The 27,686-nt window shown below is 45.5% G+C and overlaps 2 protein-coding genes across 2 annotated transcripts; both read left to right on the forward strand.

Moving 5' to 3' along the window:
* The first annotated feature begins 427 nt into the window (after window positions 1-427).
* On the forward strand, window positions 428-2,933 carry LOC117897975 (serine protease 7). Its single transcript, XM_034807087.1, has 3 exons — window positions 428-539; window positions 900-1,515; window positions 2,328-2,933. Exons 1-3 carry the CDS (start codon window positions 479-481, stop codon window positions 2,920-2,922), a joined length of 1,272 nt encoding a protein of 423 aa, XP_034662978.1. The 5' UTR covers window positions 428-478; the 3' UTR covers window positions 2,923-2,933.
* A 656-nt stretch (window positions 2,934-3,589) lies between these two features.
* LOC117897976 (phenoloxidase-activating factor 1) lies at window positions 3,590-5,610 on the forward strand. Its single transcript, XM_034807088.1, has 4 exons — window positions 3,590-4,420; window positions 4,479-4,575; window positions 4,638-4,936; window positions 5,002-5,610. The coding sequence occupies exons 1-4, from the start codon at window positions 3,922-3,924 to the stop codon at window positions 5,370-5,372; spliced, it is 1,266 nt and encodes a 421-aa protein (XP_034662979.1). The 5' UTR covers window positions 3,590-3,921; the 3' UTR covers window positions 5,373-5,610.
* Window positions 5,611-27,686: the final 22,076 nt, after the last annotated feature.

Here is a 27,686-nt window from a genome sequence, read left to right on the forward strand (position 1 = left end):
GAACTATACTTCCTCTATTATCAGCGTGTGACGCGGATTGGAATTTCAGAGCTGACGCTATTGTTCTGAGGTTTTTGCTTAGATCGAGTTCATTGCACCTTCTGTGGATGCTTTCTGTAGCATCATTTTTCGGTAGTCTTGCTCCGCTGGAAAACCTTCAATGTCACCCAGTGGCATGCATCTCTCAGGCATTTGCATAGTCACTGACCAAACTGCCAGTAAATGCTTTAACCACAAACAACGCCCCGGGGAGAGAGAATAGAACAGACGCTCTTCATTGATACGAAACCCGAATGCGGCCTCGGCGTCGGCTCGAGAACCGAGCAAACGAGGCTTGAACGAAGCTTGGTCTGTCGCTGAAGCTGATGCTGTGGCTATATAAAGGTAATGCAAAATGCAGGCATCTCACAGTTCATTTTATGGGTCAAGTGGAATCGTTCGATCACAAGCGAATAAGGGAATATAATTACTAATAAAAATGAAAGTGTTTGCGGCGGTATTTATCTGCATTCTGATTGCCAACGTTACAAGGGCCCAATGTGAGTGTCAAGTCCAGTTCGCTGGAATGTCAGTTGATGGCGATATCGCTTTACAAAATCCCCAAAATGAGTGGGAATCGCACAAGTACGAGAGAGTGAAGTGAATAATTCTAATTAAGCCGGTTCGACCAGTTCACAATTCGAATGCACGCGCCACGCTCAAGTGGGGTATTGCACAGAGTAAAGCGATTGGTGAGCAAGATGTGCATGACTGAACCACAGAATTGGCTCCTCTTTAAAATGATCAATGTTCCAGTTGGGCAGACGACCACAATAATGTCGCCAGGCGATCGCTTCTCTGGGAGTCCCCTAAAAACAAGATGTTGATGGTAATTATTTTCTGCTCGCTTGCTCTTCTAGATGCCCGATGTGTGAACCCCAACCAGAGGGCCGGCCTTTGTGTGCACATCAACGAGTGCCAGACCCTCTACTCGGTTTTGCAACAGGCCAGCCTCTCGACGCTGGAGAAGCAGTTCCTCAAGGCCTCTGCCTGTGGGATGGGCACTGACAACCGCCCCTTCGTCTGTTGCACTCAGGACACGGGCTACACGAGAAACAGGCGCGTCACAACCCCCTTTGCGGATTATGACGGATTTGGTGGGGACTGGAGAGAGGAGAGACCAAACAACTTCGCATTTCCGAATGAAGCACGTCGCTCCTGGAACTTTGGAGGTAATGGCCAAAGATTTGACCCTAAATCGGCTCAAACACAACCGCGCGAACAGTCGATCAGCGGCGATGGTTCCAGCCTCCTTCCCCAGCCCCCCATCTGCGGTGGTATTGCCATCAAGAACAGAATCTACGACGGCGAGGACACCGACCTCAACGAGTTCCCCTGGATGGTGCTCATGGAGTATCGCAGACGAAACGGTAACGGCCTCTCCACGAGCTGCGCGGGATCGCTGATCAATCAGAGATACGTTTTGACAGCAGCCCATTGCCTGACGGGCCGCATCGAAAGGGAGATTGGACCACTGTAAGTGTGCATTTGGGCTCACCTTTTGAAGGGGATTCCTGCCATGAAGTTCTAGTTTGCATAAGTGAATCCAGAGTTCTGTTGACTGGTTCAGAGGGGATTTCTAATTTGGACTGGTTTTTGGCATATGAAGTGTAAGAAATGCGTGGGACTTACACATTTTAAGTAAAGTCTTATGTCTGCAGATGTCGAAAGGGGGAATTCCTAATCTTAAAGTAGGGCCAAAGGGGATTTCTACCTTATAAATGCATTATGGAGTTTGCGTATGGCCAAGTGGGAATTTCAGTATCTAACACAAACCCATTGATCCGATTAATGAATGGGTGGTAGTTGAAAAGCCCGACTCCATACAGAATCAAGTTCTCCTTCCCGGTACTTGTGGTACTATGACTATTCCCGTCAAATCCAGTTCCAGTTAATGGGCGAAAGTGGCTTATTCATGTTTGTTTGTGCGCTAATTTCGGGAAACAAGCTGCATTCTCCGGGTAATAATCAAGTTTAAAGGGATCCCCAGAGCTCTAATGCTTTGACTGTCGTGGGTCGACTCTCGGTTAATTTAAAGAATATTAATTAGCTCGATAGACGGCCAAAAACCAGATCCAAAGTGTTTTGCTGCCTGCTGGCTTGTTATGATTCACAATCAGCTGGAGCGATCGAGTGAAGCAGGGCGCCAAAGTGGGGTCTGGGGGGTTCTCCAACAACGACGCTACGCTCTTAATTTCGGTTGATTTTCAAGCACCAATTAGCAGACTAATTCTAGTGTTTAATGGTCTGCGTTTAAATGTTCATTGTATCTGTTTATCTCAAAACAGCTCCTCGGTTCGTTTGGGCGAGCACGACACGCGCAGTGCGGTTGACTGTCCCAGCGGTGGAGGAGGTTGTTCTCCTGAGGCTCAGCGCCTAGGCTTCGAGGAAATCCGTGTGCACGAGTCCTACAGAGAGAAGTCGCCCAACCAGATCCACGACATTGGCCTAGTCCGCCTGGAGCGTAATGTTCGCTACTCGGATAGCATTCGACCTATTTGCCTTCCCGGAGTCGTGGGTTCGGAGTCGCGGCAAGGGGGCCAGGAGTTCACGGTCGCCGGATGGGGTCGCACTCTGAAGATGGCGAGAAGTCCGGTGAAACAGAAGGTAGTCGTGAACTACGTGGAGCCATCGAGATGTCGCCAGAGGTTTGCCCAGATCAAGATCAATGTGGAGCCGACTCAAATGTGTGCGGGCGGACGGTTCCGCCAAGACAGCTGCGACGGTGACTCCGGCGGGCCCCTTATGCGGTTCCGAGACAATGCCTGGGTCCTCGAGGGCATCGTCTCCTTCGGTTACAAGTGCGGCCTCAAGGACTGGCCGGGAGTCTATACGAGTGTCACTGCCTACGACATCTGGATCAGACAAAACGTGCGGGCCTAGAACCCTCACTGGAATAGGGTATCCGCTAGATTAAGTTCAAAGCTCAAAATGTGATCTTTTTTACTGATAGATTAATGTAGAAACTAATTTAGATTGTTTAACAAATGTTTAACATATAATCAAATAAATGAAATCCATCAACTAAAAGCGCTTGCGATGTCTCTTATGCCTTGATCCCAGAGTAACCTTAAAGATGCTGTTTTTTTCCTATCAAAAGTGATTGAACTGTTATGAAAAACCTTTGGATTTTCCAGCACAGCCGGTTGGTCGAAACAATCGCCTAACATTGACATTGGCACAGCGCTTTAATTGGCTAAACCACAAGAAAACTTCCGGTTTCATGTGCTTCATCAGCTGCCTTGGCTTGGACTTTGGCCAAAGTAAGAGCCAAAGAGCTTTCTGCCAAGTACTCCTCCTAAAAGTGGACAACACTTATGGGACAAAGCTTTGCTACGCCGCTTCCAAACGGGAGCTCGTGCTGTGGCCCGAACGAAAGTGAAACCAGCTGAAGAATTGCGTAACATAACCGAGTCCAACCGGACCAGTTATCTGGCGATGCTTGACCGCTGCTCCCGTTTCAGTGCCGCCTTCCGACTGCAGTTTTGGACTCGTTTTCGTGCCAGACAGAAGCGGGGGCGACAGCAGCAGCTGGGATACCGCTTAATGGCTCATTTGTTGACACCTGAGCTTCAGCTTTTTTTTTAGCTCTTCGGCTCTTCCGACTTATCGGACTCTTCAGTGGTTTCGGTTTCGGTTTCGGTTTGTGCCGCGACTACGTATGTGACTGGCACTGGTACTGGATCTGCCGCTCTGCGCATTCAAATTCAATACACAGCTGAGCGTTCACGCAAGCGTTCGGTTCGGCGGATTGGCATTGAGATAGTGATAGCGATTGCGATTGTAACAGTGATTGTGATTGTGATTGCGTAGAGTAAACCTCTCTCGCCGCGCGGTTTCGCAAGTCAGTCAACAATCAATCGAACGATCGATTGACTGCCGATGCAGTGGGCAGCGCTCACGCTCTGGGCAGTGCTCGGCTGCTGCTCCACGCAGGCGGAGCGCCAGGCCTGCGACATTCCCAATGAGGCGAAGCGAGGCGTGTGCGTCCAGGTGAGCCAATGCGCGGCCTATCTGCAGGTGCGAAATGTCACAAACCTGCCAGCCGAGAAAGTGAACTTCCTGAAGAAGGTGCAGTGCGAAATGGAGATCCACGGGGAGGAAGAGGACTCCTATGAGTCGCTCGTCTGCTGCCCGGCCAATGGACAAGACTACCTCTTCCCGGTGCTGCAGTTCTCAAAGTTCGAGTATCGGCGTTTCCTGGACGTCACCGCCAGATTCAAGCGGAAGAAGCTGAAGCGGCGCATCCACACGGTGGAGCCCAGCGCGGGATTCAATCTGCTCAACGAGTGTGGCAAGCAGGTGACGAACCGCATCTACGGTGGAGAGATCGCCGAACTGGATGAGTATCCCTGGCTTGCCCTCCTGGTCTACAATTCAAGTAAGTCAGTCCCTGCTCCTTCTACGAGATCGTTGAGGCATTAACCTTTTCTCCCAAGATGACTATGGTTGCAGTGGAGCCCTGATCGACGATCGTCACATTCTGACTGCCGCGCACTGTGTCCAGGGCGAGGGTGTTCGTCAACGTCGAGGCCTGTGAGTGGTTCCATTGCACGCATCCTCAGATCAATGGCTGAGTAATCGTTTTTTCACTCCAGAAAGCATGTTCGGCTGGGGGAATTCAACGTGAAGACCGAACCGGACTGCATTGAGGAGCCCAATTATCTCAGCTGCGCGGACGCTGCCCTGGACATTGGATTCGAAAGGATTCATGTGCATCCCGAATACAAGGAGTACTCCAACTACAAATTCAACGATATAGCCATCATCCGGCTGAAGCATCCGGTATCCTTTACGCACTTTGTCATGCCCATTTGTCTGCCAAACAAGACATCGCCTTTGCCTTTGGCAGAGGGCCAAATGTTTTCCGTCTCTGGCTGGGGTCGAACGGATCTTTGTGAGCTTTAAATATCCCCGCATACTCTGGATCATAGTCTCATATCTCTTATCTTTTATTTTCAGTCAACAAGTATTTCATCAACATTCACAGCCCCATAAAGTTGAAGTTGCGAATTCCCTACGTCTCAAACGAGAATTGCACCAAAATCTTGGACCTATTCGGGGTGCGTCTGGGCCCCAAGCAGTTGTGTGCTGGAGGAGAGTATGCCAAGGACACGTGTGCCGGGGATTCCGGAGGGCCACTCATGTACTTTGATCGCCAGCACTCGCGGTGGGTGGCCTATGGGGTCGTCAGCTATGGATTCACGCAGTGCGGCATGGCCGGAAAGCCCGCTGTCTACACAAACGTCGCCGAGTACACGGATTGGATCGCTGGCGTTCTGCTGCAGCAACACCAGCACCAGCCGCAGCAGCAGCAGTCACCGATCTCTTGACGTCAGATTTCGGGGGCTCCAACAATTGGCGCCTAATGACAGCCCAGATCTGTTTGTACATATTTTGCTAATTATCTAACAGATATCAACTATTTGACTAAGCGTGTGAGTTAATGAGTGTTAGTGCTGCTTGGAATGTGAACGCGAGTGTGAGTGTGTGAGTGTGTGTATCTGTGACTGTGCGCTAACAAAAGTCTGAAAAACATGTTTCTATTTAAATAAACTATTGAAAAATGTACACTCCGTTGACTCTAATTGAAGCGGAGAGGCAGAAACATTAAAGCTGCAATGGGAGGTTGCCAATGACTCATCTGATGACTGCCCCTCTTGGAGACAGACTCCTCTGGGCGAGGCATCAGCTGTTTCTCCTATCTTTCAAGAGCTGGTCAAACCTGATGCCAATGCAGTTTCTTCTCCGTCGCGTCTTGATGTCGTCATTGATTGCCACACTTTGCTTTCACTCCCCATTCGCGTGCACTCGAAAACGTAGCCGAAAAAGCTCGTAAAGCAGCGGCACCGTGATGCAATGTCTGCCAATCCAAGCCGATTCCCAAGCCAATACCGAAACCAAATCGGAATCCAAATCGATGCGGGCCATTCATCAGGCCCCCGCTCGAGCCGAAAATAGCCAGCCCCAGAAACGATCCATCGATCCATTTGTATGCGATGCGCAGGTGGAGCTCCAGCTTAGTCCCCTCTGCCCCTTTGGACTTAAGAGTGTGTGCCAGTGACCAAAATCGGCCAGCCAGGTCCAAGGGGAGAGCACACGAGGGGCAGCTTCTGTGACCAGTAGCGCACTCATCTCATCCGTGTGTCATGGTAGGCGAGTGAAAGTGAACTTGACTCTTGGACGGGTTGGATTTGATTTAATGCCAGTGCCTATGCTGATGTTGATGTTGATGCGTGCGATATGCGATATGCCGCATTAATATTCATGATGTTTATCAGCCGGCAACACCACCTGGCCGAGCAGCCCACAGCGGGGCAAAGCGGCACCACCAACGAGCTTTGATTGTGCAGCTCATTATCGAGTTTTGGCGATTTTAACCTTGAACCACATACACACACCAGAGATACACCCATACGCGCATCAGCGCATAGATATGGGAATTGGCAAACATGAATGACATTGAAATGGAGGGCTCCCCTATGATAACCGGTTTTTCATTGAAACCCGCTGCTCTCAATGAACTGGGCAGACATCACTACGTTACTTGTTTTGCGTATCCAAAGTTAATCAATGGCACGGTCAATTTTTTTGTGATGCCCCGAAATACGAGTGGTATACGAAAACTTCGTTTCAATCTGCAGATGGAATTCCGGGAATTGCTTCCGTCAGATCCGATATGGAGTGGCACATCTGCCATGCGCCACAATTCACGTGACAATCAAAATAGAGCAAAAATCGCAACCGCAGTACCATTGAATGAGCCACTGTGCGGAATAATTCGGTTACAAGCACGCCCACACGGCAATTATAAAGTCAATTTGAGCTTCTTTAAAGAGGGAAGAGGCACCAGAACAGCGGCAGGGCACAAAGGCACAGGAAAGATAAAAAACCTTATAATCAATTTACTGGCCGACTGCGGGCAACCCTCCGTCGACTTTGGTAATTGCATTGGGCTTCGCTTTGTGGAAAGTTTGTTTTCAAATTGGGAAATTAGACGGCTCGCTAGGAAATTAGCCATATGGCCATGCTAGACCCCAGCGAAGGGTTTGGCACTCTACTCGCAGGTAGAGCGGCACATACTGGTTCCAGAGATGTTTTGTTTTCCCTTTATGACATTGGCAATTGCATTTCCATTTATGCGCAGCTGAGGCGCGAGACCCTCTCTCTCTACTATAAAACTTTATCGACTTGTTAACTCAGCTTGGATCGTATCAATAAACGCCAACGTGCGACACAGACGTTGACATGCCATTAAACGTCACTGCCAGGACAGGACATGGCACGAATACGTACACGGACTCGTACACACATCCTTCTGCACTCTATTCCCTGCCACTCCGCTCTGTCGTATTCGCAAATGCTTTGCATGAGGAGTGAGCACTTTGCACACCCTCAGAGAAGGAAAATACGGGGGACGGGGCAAGGGTAACATTTGGGCCAAATTGTTGTATAAATTCAATGAAATTAGAATGCCAAAAAGGGGGAAATATATATACATGGACATAAAAATGGGAAGCATTTGGATCGCTTTCATTAGTTAATGGATGCTCCGTGAGGGAAAGAATTACAAAAATTGCAAATTGAATTAAACGCAAAGAAAACGGCTGGCTCCGAGTTGGGTACTTCTTATCACAGTAGAAGAGAGTGTCACAGCAACCAAGTCATGGAAGAGCACATTTTCAGAACACAACTTTCTACGCCGCTTCAACAATAACAATTGTATATTTATACATATGTAACATTCTCAGTGGTTAAGTACACCCTAAGCAAACAGGATGGTTCGCTCGTTTTTGGTGTTGGTTGCGCTGATTCTTCTTCTGACATCCATGGCAAAAGAAACAGAATCCAGAAGCTGATCTTATCAACAGGAAAGAACTTCCGCTAATGACTTGTTCCCTATTTTCCAGAGTCTCTACACATATTCTGGAATTCCCATCCTTGAGACTATCATCGCAGAACGAAGCATTTTGATATTCCAACTGAGGTAAGTCTTGTGTGAAAAAATGCAGCACCTGCATTCAGGGACCCCGAGACGTTTCCTTCCTCGGGGGGGACTCATGGCATCGCAATCGCTTTCGCAGTCGATCTATCTTAATTGGATATGTACATATTTAAAAACGCAATATTTCTTCAGGTTTTGAAACACGAAATACTCGTGTGCATGTACAAGCAGAAACGTACTTAACTTCTAAGCGGAAAATCTATTGCTTACTTATTTTTGAAACAAATAAACATCGCTTTATTATGAATAAAACTCTCTGTAAATGCATATGTACATGCGAGAAAAAAAATGTTTTCTATGCAATGTTTCCCGGAGGTTTGCACTTAAAACTAAGACGCATCTGTGAGCTCTGTTTCTCGTTCTGGCTATAATAATGTCGTTTTTAGTTTTCTTTTATCTTCAAAATTGTGGCTGTGGGAGATTTTCGCACTTTGCGGGGCCGGGGCTAATTTTTGAAATACACTGATTTCAGTGTGAGCTGTAGCTCTTATAGTCTTTGAGAACTAGCCGACAAACAAGACGAACAGACAGACATGGCTGTATCGACTCGACTATTGATGCTGATCAAGAATACATATACTTTATGGGGTCGGGAACGTCTCCTTCTGTGTGTTGCATACAATGTACATCCACTTTTCCCCACATATACAATATAACCTATTTACTCTTCGAGTACCGGGTATAAAGCCATATAGGATATAATTGGCATTTGAGTTTCATGTATATGTATGTACATATTGTTATTCTATTGTAGATTAATAATTTTTGGGCAGTATCGTATAAATATTCTCAAAACATTCATGCAATCGATAAAAGTTCGTATTGCCAGAGGAGACGAAACTGTACTAAGCTTACCGGTGCTGAAAGAAACGAGAAAAATCCACCAGGCCATGTCAAGTAGAACTTTGAATCTTTTTAATATACCAGCCATAAAATCGCTCTGTAATGGGAAAACGGGCGCGATAATCGTCCTCGTCATCTATTTATCGAGCAATAATCACGCACGTGATGTAAAAATATGATGACTTTCTTTGTATGACGAAATTATTATTCCTAAATTTGCATACACTGGCAACCACCCCAACGAATTTATAAAAAATTCGCAACATGCTGTTGAGCAAATTAAAATACAACAAAATGATTGCAATTTATACTGGCGTTTTGCCGACGTGTTGAGTTCCTTCCGTTTATCTCACATGACAGCAGGTACAGTGCCAGCAATTATGATATGCTTCATGAGGTTAAGATCTGCTCATTCAGACCAAACGAGCGTCAGACCACGATACGGGGAGTGTAAGATGGGAAAATGTTTGTGTAGGGCATTGGGTCAGGAGCCACGGGTCAGGGCCTCGGGCAAACAGGTCTCGCAATAAAAAGAATATTTAATTCCAATTACGCAAAGGGCGATGCGACACGGCACATTTGCATATGAAAAACTTAATTATAAGCATTTTGTAGCGCTTTTCCAATCCGAAACATTTCTAATTGAACTTTTCCACTGCTGAGCAAACAAATGGAGCACCCCAGGTCCTGTCCGGGAGGTTGTGGCTAAACAAACAACGACATATGTGAGAGAATCTCACATCCCACCAGGGGGTGGGACTCTGCACTGTGGACTGGGGACTGTACCAAGATGACAAATTCGTGTAATTTGGATAGGGAAATATATAAATAAGGTGAGAGCAGCACTGTCACATGTGTGTATGTGTCCTCTAATATGCGCCTTTTGGCAACTTTCCCAGGAACTCAAGTGGCTCTCGTCGCCGTCCACGGGTTCGAGAGGTTGCAAAGTTGCTCGATTCCGACAGTTTTTGCACATTAGCACGCAGCACTCGACATAATGCGGAACACTGCAGGAGGAGAGTAGAGCTAGAATTGGAGCATTAGAAGAAGAAAAGGCACTTGAAACTGTCAGCCAAACACTTACAGGCTGTCTTCTTTCCGTTCCCCCCTCCTTGAGCAGATTTTGAAAGTCAAACACATTTTGATAGCCAGGGACAAAGCCAAAGCCAACGGCAAAGGACCAGTTAACGAGGAAGGACTGAGTGCCGCGGGCGGGGACACCAACAAAACGTTCTAAATTGGACCACATGCGGACCTCCAGACCTTTCTCCTCCCTTTCATGAAACCTTGCAACCCACCAACTATGCAAATAACATTAATTGTTTCACCAAACAAAGCGAATGAAAAACAATATTCATGGGGTGGGGTGGGAGGGAAAATGGTAAATGTTAAAAGGGAAATGGAAATGATACAATTCGGAATTTGAATTGAAGTAGGAAAATTATAATGTATGTGTGTACGTAACCCTATAAAGGAGGCCAGGGGCCATCGCATGCCGTCCCGCACTCGCGGAAAGCGGAAGCGATTCATTCAAATTTGATATGGGATACAACGATACTCGTACTTTCAGCGATATTTTCGGGTACAGTCAGCTCAGAAAGAACCAACCCCAGAAAGCCACTGGCGTGAGGGCTGGGAGAGAGCGAGCGAATACGTCAAATCCCACCCCACCACCAAGGACTTTATAATGCTCGCTACACACATTTCTGGTATATGTAGGTATGTATATTTTTGGGCAACAAGGTGAAAATCCCCTTATCCTCATCCTTTTTGCTAGCACTTTAAGATGCTGCCCGGACTGCTTTCATATGCTAAGCATTTGAAGTTCGAGCAGTTGAAGTTTTCTTTTAATCGCTCAGGGGATCAACAATGGGAGCAAGCTCTTCCATTTCCCCTTACATTTTCCTTAACATTCCCAGTGACTTTTCCCTCTTCATGGCATTGTTGTGTTACAGTCCAGCGATTTGCATATGAATGAACGTAATAAGGCAGCGAAGGCAAATTAAAAGTAAGCAAAGCATCCAAATCCATCCACATAAAAGGAGGCATACTCGTACAACCCATACATATACTCGTATTCATATGGATGCGGAAGTGGATGTGTGTGGAGGGAGTAACTGGTAATGAAACATTCCACGAGTGCGGAATTAATGGAAATGATTTGTCTTTTGTTGTTGGCTACGTGAAATGCCTTGAGAAGGATTCTCTAAATTGCATTCGACTGTTTAATTGAGCGGAAGGAGGTGGCCCAGAAGAGCACGCAGCCAAGGAGGTAAGTAGGAAAAGCATTCAAAAAAGAATAACTTGAGGACATTGTAATTGAACTATTTCTAATCCCAAAGTTACTGAAACGGAACTGCTTGATGCACCAATATAAGCTCTAGGCTTTAAGAACAAGAGAACTTTTACTAATCAAGTTCTTCGAGTTCCTCACCCCCACTGCCTTGATTGACTCCAATTATCGGTTTGCGAGGTCCAGGTCCAATGCCATATCACTCTCCATGCACGAAGAGCAAAGCAGGAAATTACTTAAATCGAAATTACGTCGCATTAGCCTCTAATCAGAGCACAGACTGAACTCCGGGCTTTAGTCCAGTTCCTGCTCAATTCCCGACACGACATCGACATTGAAATTTAATCAACTTGGGTTTTCCGGCCAACTACTCATCGATGTTGATTTTTTTATTATGCTAAGCGTACAAATGAGCTCGAAGTGACCAAGGGTCGTCCGTCCGAAGGGGGACGTTCGATGGCCACGCACGAAGTTCATTGATTAACGATTTTCACAATGGCTAAGATGGCAAAGTTCCCCCTGGGAGCACAGGGCATACACGCATGCCTTGGACCTGGGACAGGAAGTAGTCGGGGGAGAACATAATCAAAAAATTAAAATCTCTTTATGTTTTTATGCTCGCTGATTGAATGGTTCCATTGTTGTTATTGCTCGGACAGTTTGATGTTCCATTGATGGACTCTGGACTCAACTAACAGCTAGCTAGCCACCCTTCGTTATCCGCCATTCGCTATTCAGTATCCGTCTTCCTTAGGGTCAGCTTCAGTCGAGTGTAATGGATATATGCGATATGCAGGACCAGTAACAGGGCCAAGGACCAGTGAAACATTATCCTTTTTGTGCGGCCAGCCGCGGGGCATACAGAAGCGAAAAGAGCGAACGTCGATTGAGTCCGTAAACCGCGGCACATGAGTCGGGGAAAATGGAAATTGTTGCTCCTTTGTGTGGCTTCACTTTCACATGTGGAAAGTCCCTTCCCTCCTTCCACCGTGCCATTTAATTAAGATTCGGTTCAGGGTGCTTCCTCCTAATCTCTAATCAGGTTATTAGCTTTCCACCGCTTTCCCTTTGAGGTGGAAATTCCTCTTTGATTCTCCTTCCAGCGCTAATTGAGAGTATGAGAGCCAGGGAGATGAGAGACTTCACACCTAACGCCCCTCAAGGACGGTTCTGACAGACTTGAAGTCTTTGAAGTGGACAAGCTCCAGCGCAGGAACAATAGAGAGGAACCCGAGTCATGAAACTTTCCTATGCTCAACAACTGTAAAGCGGCAGAACTAAATCACCAGGAGTGGTCGCTCCGACAGCTGTTCGCCTGCTCGTCGGGAGGAACTCATTAAGAGCCTTAAGGTATCACTTGAAGAATCCAATAAGCTGACCATGGGCCAAGAAAATGACGTACCAACGTGATGACAATCATCGAGAATGATGACTAAGCATTGCCAACCCTCGGGGCAAGGGCAAGTCGTTACCTCCGCCCTCCCTAAGTGTCGTCTGCCTTTTCTACCATTTTTATTGCAATTTGCGAAAATTTACTGAATGTGAAAGTGAAAGGAACAGCGGCGATATTTGATTACGAAATTTTGTCCGGAATCCGGACTAAGCTCTGGGGCTGGGTGAAAGTTGGGAAACTATTCACGAGTCAATAATGATAAACATAAACCAACAGATTGCCAGGACGATGATATGGTTTGGAGGAGTACTGACATTTGATGCTCACTCTCTATCTCTCTCTCTCTCTCTCTCTCCTTCTCTATCTGGTTGCAGGGACGGACGGAGACCCCCAGTCGACTGTGGCAGGCATTAATTGCGAAAATTAAATTTATTTCTTTCATTAATACATGGGAAAACCAGGCGAGAGAGTAGATGTCAAGTAATCAAGTACATCCTGTGCATGAGTCCTGAATGCAGAGTGAATAAGGGAGAAATGTAACATTTGAATGACAGCCGAGGTTTGACATTTGCAGTGCATGTCATTCTGCTTATTAAAAGCATAAATAAGTATAAGTGGATGATAGAGGGATGGTTGACAGAGGGGAAACGTTTTGGTGAGTGGTTGAGTCCACCCTCGAGACTATATCCTGGCAAAGGCTTGACCAGAGAAGCACTAGAAGACCAGTTACTGCGCTCATAAAACTCCAATCAATTTGTAACAAAGAAAATGTCTCAGAATCTGCTGCCTCTCCACATGAGGCAAAAGGAGGCCAACAATGCCGCTCTCTGTACGGGACAATTTGCGCCGGACAATGGCCACAAATCAACGTGGCAACTGTGGAAAACTTCGATGTGTACCGACAGATAAACAGTTTTTCTTACGGCTTCCTCCGGCTTCGCCTGGTATGCTCCACTTTTCAACAGTTCCTGTCGTTAATCAATTAACTTTACCCCGGTTCCTTAACTCGGAAAAGCCGCCTCACTCAGACTTACCGCCCACTGGTTGGGTGGGTGATTCATGCTTGACCACTTCAATATGTCAAACCAATCGAACTCATAACATTCCCACAAAACCAACAGACCTAGCCACAACCAGACAAAAGATGTTGTCCGAGCAAATATTGAAAAGTGAAAAGTTTATATGCTGCCAATATGTGACTACTTGTGGTCCTTTCAGCTTTGATTTATGCCCAACATTTCGATAATTTATGGCTGCGTGTCTAGGGGAGGACAAAGTAGATGGTATAGTCGACTGGTTGATACTCAGGATGTGTGTTCTCTCTGATTTAGCCATGAGATCGTAGCGATAGCTGGAACATTCACCTAGTTTTGTAAAGTATAGTCGCATGCACATGTACATATGTATGTCTATTAATGTCTTATAAAGTCTTAAGTATTCATCAAAACTGTGCTCACACTTAAACGTCACAATTTTCTTCTAACCTGCGAATACACCTTCTATTCTGTAGTTTTGCCGAGGGTAAAAGTCTACTCAAGTGCTTGCTGGTTATGTTTTTGATAGATTTCTTTGTGTTATTCTTTGCTGCGGAAATTGCATTGATTGAAAGTTGTAATTTGTTGAAACCTTTTGAGTGTTTGAGTCTCGGGAGGTTAGACTTGTCCCCCTTCCACCAGTGTCCAGCTCTGCCAATTAGAAAAAGTTTCCATCTCGCCCTTGATTAACCCAGAAAATGGGCAAGTCAGTCGAACACACATAGTTATTGCGATTCCTTGCTTGATTAATTCGAGATCCCAGTAATCAACCGTTCGGCCAGAGCTTAGATCCTTGAGATGTCCTTAGAGTCGTTTTGCGGTTGCACGCTTCCCTTCTTCATCTCCGAGGGAGTCCGTCCGTAGACCCTTCTGCGGTTAGACCACACTCATGTGCCCCATAATCTCGTTTCGCTGACCAAACTGACCGACGACCCCAGGGGGTGGGGTTAGGATTCAGACATGGAAAGGGCGTTCTGGCGTTATGTAATCCAATGCTCTCTCGTTTTCATTTATTACTCGTACAGCTGCACCCTTACCCTCAGCCTCCACCGCCGCCTTACCCTTCCGTCGTCATGGAAGACTAAAGCCCGGAGGCCGAGTCCCGGGCTGATTGAGCTTGAGTGATGGCAACAGTTGGCATGATTGAATGCTGTCTTCGGCCCCGGGAGGGAACCAATCTGCTGGACATATGAATTATTGCCTTGGCAATGACGAATTCCTGGCAAATTAGGCAAATAATTCAAAGTAATTAAGAGCAGTTCACAGTTCACAGTCCACGGCATTAGTCACAGCACCTTAAAATTCCATCAACCCTTCGTTGCGAGCCCTCGAAATGGTCACGCAAAGTGCCCATTGGAGAGGCCATTTCCATAATGCCAGTCCGATGAGCACTTGGCACTCCATAATAATGAAATTATGAGTGCTTATGACCATCCAGGGATATCAAATGGCACACCCAACATCTTTCCAATCCCTTCAATTGCCACAACTACTTTGGTGGCAGCTTTCACTCACTGACACAGATGGTGTCCCCTATCCGCTTTTCTTGGTTGGAAAACTGCTGCTCCTTTGTCGGGCGTCGGGTCAGACGCTAGCCATTAGTCTGTTGGCTCGTCCACACAACAAGGAATCCATTTCCGATATTGGGTGATAAAATTTTATGAATGTAATTTGCAGCGATTTGTTGCGTCGTCTCGGACTGGTCTCGAAACGTCCTCTTGCTGGGGTTGTACCGGGTAGTGGAAGGGTTGGGCGGGTGCCTGCGTGTGTCATTCCCAAATTGTTATTGACATCATGATGGGAGACTCGTAAATACTTATCTAAATATCCGAATATTTACGAATATCTACGAATGTAATGTGTTATGTGGCAGCCAGAGTCAGACGCTTGCATTTTCGCTAAATTATTAAAAGCATTTGCGTAACGGGTTGAAAGCCAAGTAGAGTTTGCCTTTGACTGGGAGCACAACCATTGGCTTGACAATCTTGAGTGAAAGTTCATACGGCTAAAAGATTGGAGCAGAATTGGTCACATATTTATTCTCTAAAATATTCATTCGACTTAAAGCATCGTGTAAGTCAGAAGCGAAAAGTTCTGATTCATAAATATTGCTAGCAATTCAAGAAAATTGCACTCTGGTTGCAGATCTGGTTGCATGGAACATTGCCAATCAGTAAAGCTAATTGATGCAGCTAAAAATTTGGAGCATTTGAAACAAAACATACATTTTGTGGTTTTAGTTTACCGTCTGGGAAACTTGTGCGGTTTTTTAACGCAATTATGACAGGAATAGTCGCAATAGGAGCAAGACATATTTAATAGTTGGTAAGCGTGGCTTACTGTGATCCTGAGACACCGACAATTAAATAAACTTTTGTTTACTTTCCAATATTCCACAATTCTTGCTGCCTTGTGCTGATTTGTAAAAGACGATTTAATTGAAGAGTTGTTATCTTTAACCATTTATTGCAGCTGCATGTTGACGTGTTGATCGCAATGACCTGACGCGGGGGCGTAAAGCTAACAGCGCCTTTACTGCTCCGTTCGAAATTGTATATTTTTTTAGCAATGTGTGTTTGTTGTGTAGTCTGACATATGAGAGGGAGAGAGAGGTAAGTGAGCACTATTACTGAGAAGCATAGCATTCTAGCATTCTTATGCTAGAAATGATATGTATGTAATTTGTGTGTTCATATCGTAGGGTCGTTGTTTTCATTTGTGAAAATTTGTCTTTGCTTTGTGTGGTGTGAGGAAGTACGTGGATAAGAAACCTGACAAACTCGCTCGAGTTATCCTTAGAGATAATATTTCATAATTATCTATATTATAAGTATGCTACCGAGAGCTTTCTGCCACGCCCCCAATCCAAACCATTTCGAGCAATGTCGTGCATGATAAATGACGTCACCTTGAGTTCAAACTCTGCTTAGCATAGAAAGCACATAAAATCATGAACAGGCCGCATAAATAACCACATTAAAAAATCGAGAACAATGCGAGTGGAGTGAGGTATCACAAAAGTGTGGAAAAGTGGGGGAAAATAGTGAAAATGTGCAAATTAGACGCGCCCGTGGAGAGCTGGCGAAGATTTTATGGGCCATTTTAAAATGGAAACTGTTCCAAGATTGGATAGCTGCCTCCCTCCGTACACATCTAAGACTGAGAATCCTCCCACTCATACCCCATCTCATCTGGCACGCATGTGTCGTGATATATGAGCGCATATTCCTGATAAATGTGCAGGATTTGAAGGGTTTTGCGCAAATTACAATAAACGAGAAGGTGCTGGAGACAGACTTTGCCTAGATGAGTTCCTGCATCGTGTGCTCCCATATGCGCATAATATTCTCCTGGCCACGAAAATCAAAGTAAAACGAGAAGGGACGTGTGAGACGCTTCTTACGCGTCACAACTTGTATACCCGGTACTCGGTACTACATCTGTACCTTAGCGGTTTTTTGCCAAATTTAACAATTTCTTCATCTGTCATCTACATCTACAACACTTCTAACGCCAACACGCTCCTTTAGCTCGCCCCCCTACCCTAGGGAAGGGTAATTAAAAACTGACTTTGCACGCACCCACACTCACTTATCGAGAGGTGCAAGTGTAAGGAGAATTGTTTTTGGTTTATTTCGAGAGTGTAAAGGGTACGGTAATAAACAAAAACAAAATAACTAAAGGAAAAAAATGATCGTCACTGAGAAAAATATACGAGCATTTGCGAAAAAAAAGTACAAACTGTAAAGCAAACATAAAACATCAATTTCCACTTGCCTTTTACGTTCTTCTTTTCCTCATTGCGCTTCTTCTTTTCGCATGTGTCGTGAAGCACTTATTGTCTTCTTCACACACATGCATACGTAACCCGCGCGACGAAACGACGAAACGAACGAAACGAAACAAATCTAACGGGATCGAGCGAGAGATTCTATTAAGAGCACAGATTTTGGGCACATTAATTTAGGGTGAGGCATTGGGACGGAAGTTCGGACGTACACACTCAACGAGAGAGAGTCAGACTAGCACGAATTGGGTGGCCTCACCCTATTAGGAGACACTTGAAATGGGAGCGCTGACACTCGCTCTTTGCTTTTTGCGCCTCTTCTTTTTTCTTGCGCTTTTATATGATTGCATTGTAAAGGGAGGGGACACCTTCGCGCCTTTTTTGGCACATTTTCACACACACACACATTGCAAGCCCTTGGTGCAAATTTAGAACATTTTTGTTCCATTTACGTACACACATTTTTACGAAAATAATACACTTTTAACACTTCACTTTCACATATTGCCTCATATTTCCAACGCCGATCTTCTTTTATTCTCGTTGTGCTCATCCGCAATTGATCTCGCCATATTTCACTGCACTCACTAACACACACATCACTTTCACATATTGCCGCATATTTCCATCGACGAGCTGATTCTAGCCTCGCTGTGCTTCTCCGCAATTGATCTTGCATTTTTTGGCCATTAAATGCTCAACCATTTCACTACACTACACTAACACACACTTTTTGTTGTACACTGCACATTACTCCACAACGATACTTTTTCCCGTTTAGTTTCCCGAATTTTCCCGTATTTTCCCGATTTTACCCGATTTTTCCGATTTTTAGCGGACCGAATCCGTAATGGACCGAACGCGCTGACAAATTTTTAACTATTGGAATGGGGATGAAGAAGCTGCAAAAGAGGTTAACTGCGTAGGTGTTGGTGGCGTAGGCCGCGCTCCCCTACTCTTAAATCTAATGCACATATATTGTGACGAGATATGGAATGTTCGCTCTCTTTACATTTAGCCAATGAGGAAGTGAAGAGGAGAAAGAATAAGAAAACATTGAGAGCGAGAGAGCAAAGTAACGGCGAAACAAAACAATGCGAGACTGAGCTCTGTCGTTCTTTTTGCTTTGTATGAGTGAATAGGAAAGACAATTGGATTCTTTGTGTTGGTTGCTGATGGCTCGCTCTCCTACTTGCAAATCGGATGCACATGGATTGTGTCGAGCACTTTGACTATCCGTCTCTGGATTTTTGGTACATTCTCCATTGTCAGTAAAAAGAGGGGAGGTGAAGAAGATGCGCTGTTGGAGTGCTCGCTCAATGGACTTGGCTATTGATGATGATCAAGAATATATGTATATGTATATGAATGTACTTTATGGGATCGGAAACGTTTCCTTCTGTGCGTTACATGCAACCGTTATTCGCACAAATACAATATACCCTATTTACTCTTCGAGTACCGGGTATAAAAATTCGCAATTTGATTTATTGGCTGACTTAGCGAGGCCAATCTGAACGGAATGGATCAGAGAACGTGCCCCAGTGAATGTTTTTGCAACTGAAATTGATTTACTCTGATTTCGAATTTTGCATTTTAAATTAAGGGTAGCGGAGCACTGCTGCTGGTGCTGGTGCGAATATTGGCCGGAAAGTAGACTAGAACAGGGTTTGGGACAAGGATATCGATGTCAATTGGTGACGTCTTTTTGGCGCTTTTGTTTTGCTGTCGCTGCCAATTTATTTTCAATATATCCGTGTGTGTACGGGATAGAGTGTTTGTCGAGCACTAAGCAGCCATAAATCCCATTGCATTATGCGAGCCAGAATGACAAAACACTCCAGACATAGAGCCCTCAATGCGTTTGGCCAGGGGATACACAGGGCAGAGCACGCGGCATGCACGCAATTTTAAATGGATTTATTGATACGCTCCAGTGGCACAACCACAGCAACAAAGGGAGAGGTTGGTTGCATGTTTGCAAACATGTTATGGCAGCAGCAGCCAAATGTGTGGCTATTTCTCAATTGTCACAAACTGAGACACCACCAGCGGCGGTTGGCGAATTAACCCATCAATAGGTCGGCGGACAGGAACAGGGAAACAGATTTCGATCCCGAACCTATCCTCCATGGTCCGCTGCCTGGGAAACACAGCTTACCGCTTTTCAGTTGATTATGCGCATCATTTGCGAATTTTGATTTTAATGGAGGGACAGATACTGGTGCAGGGCATAGATGAAATTGAATTTTGATTAGTTGGCAACACGCGTCTGAAGGGGGGAAGGGCGGCGAGCACAAGAGTCCTTTGCAATTTTGATTGATATCAATTATTTTTCAGCGATGGCGGTATGTCAGGAGCTGCGGTTGCCTCTGCAACATTTTGTACAACCATTCTGTATCTTTTTCCCGAACCATTATTTGACGTCGAAGCCCAATTTTCCCGCATCCAAGTTATGCTAATTCCTGAGTAATTGAAATTCATTTTAAGTCTTCTTTTATTTTTAAATTATGTCACTTGCAGCGGTAAATCGCCTGAAATGAGTAATGAGGAAATTGTGATTTTGTTGGGTAAATGTGTTTTTAATTGGAGAATCATAATGAAGTTTTTTAGACGTATTTTTTTAAAATTCATTTATTTTCTTCATACATCGTACAGATAAACAATATATACAGGAAATAATTTTTAAACCAATCTTAATGAAAATTACTTTATATTTATTTAGCCTCCACAGCAATTTTCCATCTTACCCCTCTCTATCTGCTATGAACAAGGACGACAAGGTTGAATATGCACTATACGATGTGGGAAATCCCAATCTAAAGTCGACCCTCTTATTTTCATATGCATAGCCTCATAAATGGAAGAGCAGCGGCCGAACATTCGCAAATTTAATGGACCTCAACCTCAGCCGGAGGAGCAAATTTCGAAAGGACAATCACAAAGGAACACCAACAACAACAACAACAACAACAGTAATAAATAATAAATAATATTTCTCATAAATAATTGCTTCCCCTGTGCCTCGCGTTCACTACCCTCTTTCTTGTTGGCTTGAGGACGATGGAAAATAAAAATATGTTAACTAATCACCGTAGGAAAGGATTTTTATTGGTTTTCATTTCCGCACATAATCGACTTATCCCACAAACTTGGATCAGATCGGGGCTTTCAAGGAGCTGGCAGGACCAGAACCCAGGAGCAGTCAAGGGGAAAAACCAAAGGCGGATATGTGGAACGTTAGCCTGGAGATAGAGGGAAGAGGAGGATGTGGCAGGGCCACATATTCGAGGTGATATATGTCACTTTGCGAAATGTTGCCGTAGAAAAACGTCATTTCCTCCCATGGGTTGCGGAAATGAGCAGCCAGAAGGGTGGGACCATAAACAATCCTCCAGATTGAGTCTCCCAAAACTTTTGACACAAGCAAATCAAGTGAAAGTCGAGGCAATAAAAACTACGGGGGGTTTAGTTTCTTTCCATATATTTATGGTTATTGAGGCGACGCGTCCGATAATTTCTCCAGCTCGGCAATTACAGCGGCTTAATGACTCGAGGATTCCTTCCATCCGAGGCATGCCTCTCGTCGAGTGGCCGAAATGAAAAAGAAGCTGGCCAAAAGGGCAGCCGCCAAGGCAACGCCGGCGACGGATGTCACTCGCAGCGCCTTCAGATATCCTGCTCGGAGGTGTCCTCCGTGTAATTAGATGCCTGAGGAGATATGCGACGTATGCCACATCCAAGATAAAAACACCGCGGTGGTCCTGTGAATCTAAATCTCAGTTCGAATCCAGCTTTGACTCTGAATGACACTCGTCAGTGGCCTGTGAGGTGGAACAAGCAACCAACAGAAAAAAAAGCACAAAAGGAGACTCCGCAGGACACTGCAGCAGCCACTTGAGCTTTATCATTTGCCGCACACCATGACGACCACTCCTGTCGCCCGAGTCGACGAATCCACGTCCACAGCTAATTGTAAATTCAAAATTCTTTCCTCCACCTTCCTGCTCTGAAATTTGACTAACGCGCGGAGTCCAGAGAAATTTATTGCGTTCCCTTTTTGATAATGACATAATATTTTACGCTTCGACAGAGTGAGAAGGGGGACTGGCATTGGGCATAGGCATCCGCATCCGCTGGACAGGGGCAGGGGGAGGCCACTTGAGCATCACGGGGTTTTTATTTAAATTTCAATTCTGTGTGTCGTTGGCTACACATTTCCATTAATTTTAAGTGCTCGCCGCTCTCTCCCGCGACCATGGACTTCGCTGCGCTCTAGACTGGTTCATTGTTCGTTCCGTTGCCATTGTGGGATCTGTGACTATGAGGTGAGGCGACTGTATCCGTATCTGTATCTGCATCTGCATAATGTTATTGTTATTGACTTTTGCGCGCCGCTCAATCATAATCATAATCAATTGTTCAAGGGGGGTTTGCTTCTGGCATGGTTCTCACCTGCGCATGTCCTTATCGCAGGGTGCCATTTGCATAATGGCAGAGTCTGTGGCGCATGTCACAACCAGCAGTGGACACGCTGCCAATCTATTTAGCAATCTCATTGAATTCCTACACGATAACCAACTTTCTTTTTCTCTGATGGATGCCATTCCTCCGGCAGGACCATCCATTCCGCTGATTTGTCTGTACGGACCTAGATAAACCGCTTGAAAAATCAAAGATTTGCACAACAAATACAATTTGGCAACATGTTTGCTCAGCGACTTAAGAGCCCGCAACCAGGAACCAGAGGAACCACAACATGAGATTAACGGGAGTTGGATTGTGGGGCTGGGGAATGGGTATGCTACAGGCCTAAAGTGGATTGCTTGGCGGCCACGTGATATGAAAACGCAATCTTCAAAGGTAAGGCCAATAGACAAACAGAATGAAATGCGCAAAATTGTGACCTTAATTTGCAAAAGTAAATAAAAAAGAAAGTAAACCATGGAGGATGGAGAAACCTGAAAGGATTTTCAAATCTAATTTCCAATTTTGAAGATAGAAACCGCCAAAGCGAACAATCACGACAAGGGGAACTGCTCCGTCCAAGGGAACCCCTTTTTTCTTCATCGCAGGGAAATTTACATGCTACGGACACGCACAAACCGACACACAAATACACACACATGCATATTATTTGCAAATTAGGCCTGATGGTGGAAGGGGGTGCGGGTACACTTCACATGCGAAATGGAACCAATAAACCGTGAAGCACGCAGCCGACAGTCGCCCGGCGCCGGTCGCCAAACACCATCCACGGCTCAATGGGCCTGATTGTTGTCCTGATTCCACAGCCGCCTCATCTGCTGCTCCTTCTATTGATCCTGCTGGTCCTTGTCCTCTTCCTGGTTTTGGTCCTTGTACTGGTCGACGCTGGATGTCATATTGAGAGTCGCTGGCCGGAGGGTAGGATGAATGGATGGATGCTCCCTGTCTTTGCTGTCCTTTCCCAGCCATTGTTTGCTTTAAAGTTTGCAAAAATTGTGTTTTATACCCTGTACTTTTTTGGTTCTTGAGTATATTGCAACCATGTTACCTATGTTACGGGATAAGGCATTTGCCTTTACATTTTCCAGCTAATTAGTCAAGGACGACGTACAATATTTATCTGCTGAACTTGTCAGGGACTGTAATCATCATAAGCTATTTTTTAAAAAATAGTACGATAATATTTTTATTTAAGTTTTTAGGATATTCATTATTCATAATATTTATTGTACTTTATTGTATTTATGTACGGTTCCTGAAAAATATGCGTAGACCCAGGGGTAATGGCTATTTTATAGTCGGTATAGTTGGGTGATGCTTTCATTTACTTTTTTTGCGGTCCTTTGCCGGTATCTGCGGCAACCGCACGGCGTTTCATTAAAGGGTTCGCCTCTGGGGCTGTGGCTCCCGGACTGACATTGGCCCTGTTTGTCATGTGTGGCACATGATTTGAGCAACTTCTGCTTCGATTGCCCTGAATGGAATGGAAATGACGAAAGACCCGCCCCGTCCCGTACGCTATTTGCATGCTGAAGGTAACGAAGAGGCCTAGTCTCGTTTTGCAGGCCCACTCTCCCACTCCCACTGCCATTCCACAAAGTGTCCCCGCACATGTCGGATGCTTTGAGTACAACTGTACCTGATGGAGCAGGCTTCCTTGGGCAGTCATCAGTCGGGAGCTCCTCTGACTTTCACTCCTCGCTGCCATGCTGAGACGCTCTGACAAGCGGCAATAAAAATTATTAATGAATTATGTTAACAGAGGAATGAATAATCTCAATTTGGATCCAATAAAAAAGAAACCAAAAATTGATCCCCTTTGTGGTCGTATCTCATTTCGGTATTCGGGGTAGAGGGTGCGGATGCAGCTGGGCTCGATCGCGTGTCGGCCAAAACAAATCATTAATCATCGAAATGTTGCAATTTTTGATGTTAAAATTAATTTTGTAGAAAAGTACCAAACGCCTTTGGGACTAAGAGTGCGGCTGGGGTAGTGGAAGGACTCCGTTCCATTGCCTCGGGGAGCAAAACAACATTAAAAACTACTAAACAGGCGACCCGGGCGGCAGAGACAACTCCCCCCAATGGGGAGGATGTAGTGGGATGAGGTCTTGGCCTCTCAAGCCTGTGGCTGACACATGCGGAGTCTCGTTTTTTATTTCCCCGTCTTTCCGAGGCGGGGGTTAAGAACAGAAAAAAACTTTCACACATTGTTGGGAGGATGTGTAGCGAAAGCGCCGCGGGATATTTTTTCAGCTTCTCCACCCACCCACCGCACCCACTCGACGGCGTGAAAACGCACACATTACGAGGAGGATGGGAATCAGTGCATAGAAGCTGAGGGTGTGGGTGTGGTATAAGGGCTGGGAGCTGGGTGCTGGGAACTCTTTGTTGTACTGTGAAAAACGATTTGCGACGATTTGTGTCATGTGTGTAGGTTTGGGCGATGACGAAGCCGCCACCAGGACAGGGATCAGGTCGAGTTCAGGGAGAGTTTCTTGTCATCGTCGATATCATTGATACTTTGTCAGACGTGTAAATTACATGGCGCATTCCACATGCCGAATTCCTTACTTTCCCATTTGATTTTCACATGCAAATTTTCCCAAAAACGAGACGACGACAACGACATCATCATCATTATTCAAAGGACTTGGCATGGCAAGGAAATCCCAAAGGGTTCGAGCAGACGCGTGTTTGCAAGAACTCCAGCCGGGAGGGAGTGCGGCAAACTACTTTAAATTTCAACCAATTTCAAATGACTTCTTGTCACACATGTGTGGATTACACCGAGCGGTGGGTATTGTGGATGCGGGCTGGGCGGACTGCATCGTTAGTGCAAATCGCATCATCAGATCGGCCAACGATGGTGTCGCGACGTCTTTGGTCGCGTGTTTTGATTGATGTTGGAACCTTGTAAGTCCCAAAACGAATCCCAATCCTGCTCTCCATCCAGCGGTTTGACTGAGGAACCCTTTCCCGTCGATTTGGTTGTGAAGGCTGCTTTGCATCCGCGTTCATATTTCGTAATTTTTCATCAGGAATCTCCTCGCATTATGCTCTCTCCTTCGACGCGGTGATTTATGAGGGGTGGGAAGTGCTCTGACAGCTGTGACTTGTTTATAAGGGTTAAGCTGTTTCAATTTCACTCAGTTATTAGGTTAGATAAAGATGATAATGATAAGGTTGTGACAGTGCTGCCAATCTCCGATGCTGCTCAAACTGTGATCCCACTTGGCAGGGGCACAGTGGGTCAAGGGATGGGGGCGGGTGGGCCAGGACAACTGTTTAACTTGTGTGCAGTGAAATACGCAACAAAACAAAGGACAGATATTGTCAACTCATGCGAAAAAATTGGACATTGCCTCCTGGACCCGCTTCTTGACCAGTCGTTTGTCAAATCTGACAGCTCTCATGGAGCTGCTATCAACTCTGGCTGGCTTCAGAATAGAGAATGCCGCCAGCTGGGCAACCTGTTTGATGTTGCATTCTCATGTGACAAATGTTGCACGCGCACCAGCTCTAAAGTATTCCCCACACACAGACACGGAATGACTTTCAATTAGACAAACACCAAGGGGCAGATACGCCAGCAATGAAGGACAAAAACTGGTCAAGTGGTCAACGGGCTGTTAATTGGCTGACGCGTGCAAGCAAGGGTTAAAGAGTGGCCACCAGGCGGGCATAACCAGAACCGGAGCCCCAGGGCCCGATGCCAACGATGATGACGATGATGATGCCGCCAAACTTCCAAACGCATTTTCCGCTCGTTAAGTTTTGTAGCAAGTTTTCATTTTAAACATAATAAAGGGCGTAAAATGGCTTTGCCGGTCATTCTGGGACTTGGCCAGCGCTGGCTAATCAAAGTATTCATGAGTGAGGGTAGCGCTCAGAAAAGGTAAATTTTGAAGTGCAGTCATCTTTCTGGGAAAAGAACTCCCACTCCCAACTTATTCGATGTGAATCACTGCGAACATGAAGTGCAAATCAAATTTTGCTCAACTTGCCATTTTTCAAGCTGTCACTAGCACTCACTGCCACCATCTCCATTCACTCCCCCGCACACTGCCACACACAGGGGCACACTCTGGTGGCACAATGAAGAGACAAACAAACATATTGACAGCTCGTTGCCATTTAGCGAAATGTTTAAATAAAAATTTGCATTCATTTGGCAGGGAAGAATCGCAGGCTTCACCGCCAACCCTCAGCAGATGCCGCTGGCGCCAATCAGCGACACGTCAAACGGAAACTTCGCTCAACATATGTTCCAGTCAACTTCCTTGCAAATTTATAAAAATTGCAAATGTCGCGACAACAACAATAGGGGAAAGTGTCCTGGCGTGACTGAGATGTCATCAGCATCACTCAGCATCGTGGCATCATCATCAGCATCAAAATGTAGAGCCAGCGATTGTAAAAATTAATGATGTTTTCTCGCTAAATAGTTGGGCTGGGAACCGAGGCACATGTGTGACTGAGTGACTCCTTGAAGGACTCCCTGCCTTTCGCCTGACTTCTCATATCCGTTTGCAATTTTTAAGCCTTGTGGAACAGTTTTTTCTTTGGGGTTTCTTTCCTTTTTGGCGTTGGCGCGTAAAGTGACACGACTTTGCTTTCTTTTTCCCTGCTTTTCAGAATCGTTATGCTAATGTTTCTTGGCCCGAAAAAAAGAGTTTTGATTAATGATGTCAAACAAGAACCACCACAGTTGCTCTACCGATCCGGGACTGTTATTAAAAAATATTATAAAACCAACCATCTAAGGGACCATCTCAAAATGGGGAAACCTATCCACTTACAAAAATTATGGCATGGGATGATATCAAGGGAAGGTCCTTCTCACAAGCTTTACGTTACGTTACTTTACTCTTTCAATATTTAATCAATGCTGAGAGGTACACACAAAAGTCCAAGTCGAAAGAGCAAACAGTCAGCCGTCAGGAAATTTCACTCCGTAATCAAAAAATCAAACAATTGACATTCAATATGGTCTAATTTTTTACGCTGCCATTAAACAAATTATCGGGAAAATGCGGGATGCTCTCGAGAGAAAGGCCAAAACCAAAAAGAGACCTCTCAAACCGTGCTCCCCAGAGTCTCAGAGGACCGCAACGACAACATATCAATAAACCAAACACAACGGGCAGAACAAACAGAACGAGATGAAATGAGATGAGGATGGAGTGTGGAGTGTGGAAAGTGGAGAGCAAAGAAAGCTGAGACCTTGATTGGTAATTGAAAATTTCGAATGAAACTCTATACATAGCACATGGTATTGGGTAATTGGGGTCGTCACAGCGAGCACAACTGTACCCCTATTTATGAGTGATACGAAGACTGTCCTGGTTCCTGGGGATGACAGGACAATAATCGTGCTAAATTTGGTGTAAAATGAGGCAGAAACGATGGCAAAAGTCCGACTGTTTCTCTGCTGGCCGCATAATTAAGTGCACTCAAAAGGTGTCGGCACAATACACTCCCAAGACCACGGCCTGGACAGGACAAGCTCACTCACATTTACATAATGCACAAGGAGAAGGACAGCCAGAGGATTTATGTGTGGCACTTGAGTGCCAAAAATGAATTCAAATGAAATGCGCTGGGAACAAACAAATGAACAGATCTGGGACAATTCCAGAACTTAATCCTTAGACCTATTGTATCCCTGTCTTCCTGTGTCCCCCCTCCCCCCACCACTGTTTCCTCTGTGCTTCCCTCATCGACTAATTCCATGCAACGCCGGCACCTTGGAATCGCTTTTGCCTTTGCTTGTGATTCGCGCTAATCACAAAAAGTGTCAG

Source organism: Drosophila subobscura, chromosome O (assembly GCF_008121235.1).
Source record: "Drosophila subobscura isolate 14011-0131.10 chromosome O, UCBerk_Dsub_1.0, whole genome shotgun sequence".
Classification (NCBI taxonomy): Eukaryota; Metazoa; Arthropoda; class Insecta; order Diptera; family Drosophilidae; genus Drosophila; species Drosophila subobscura.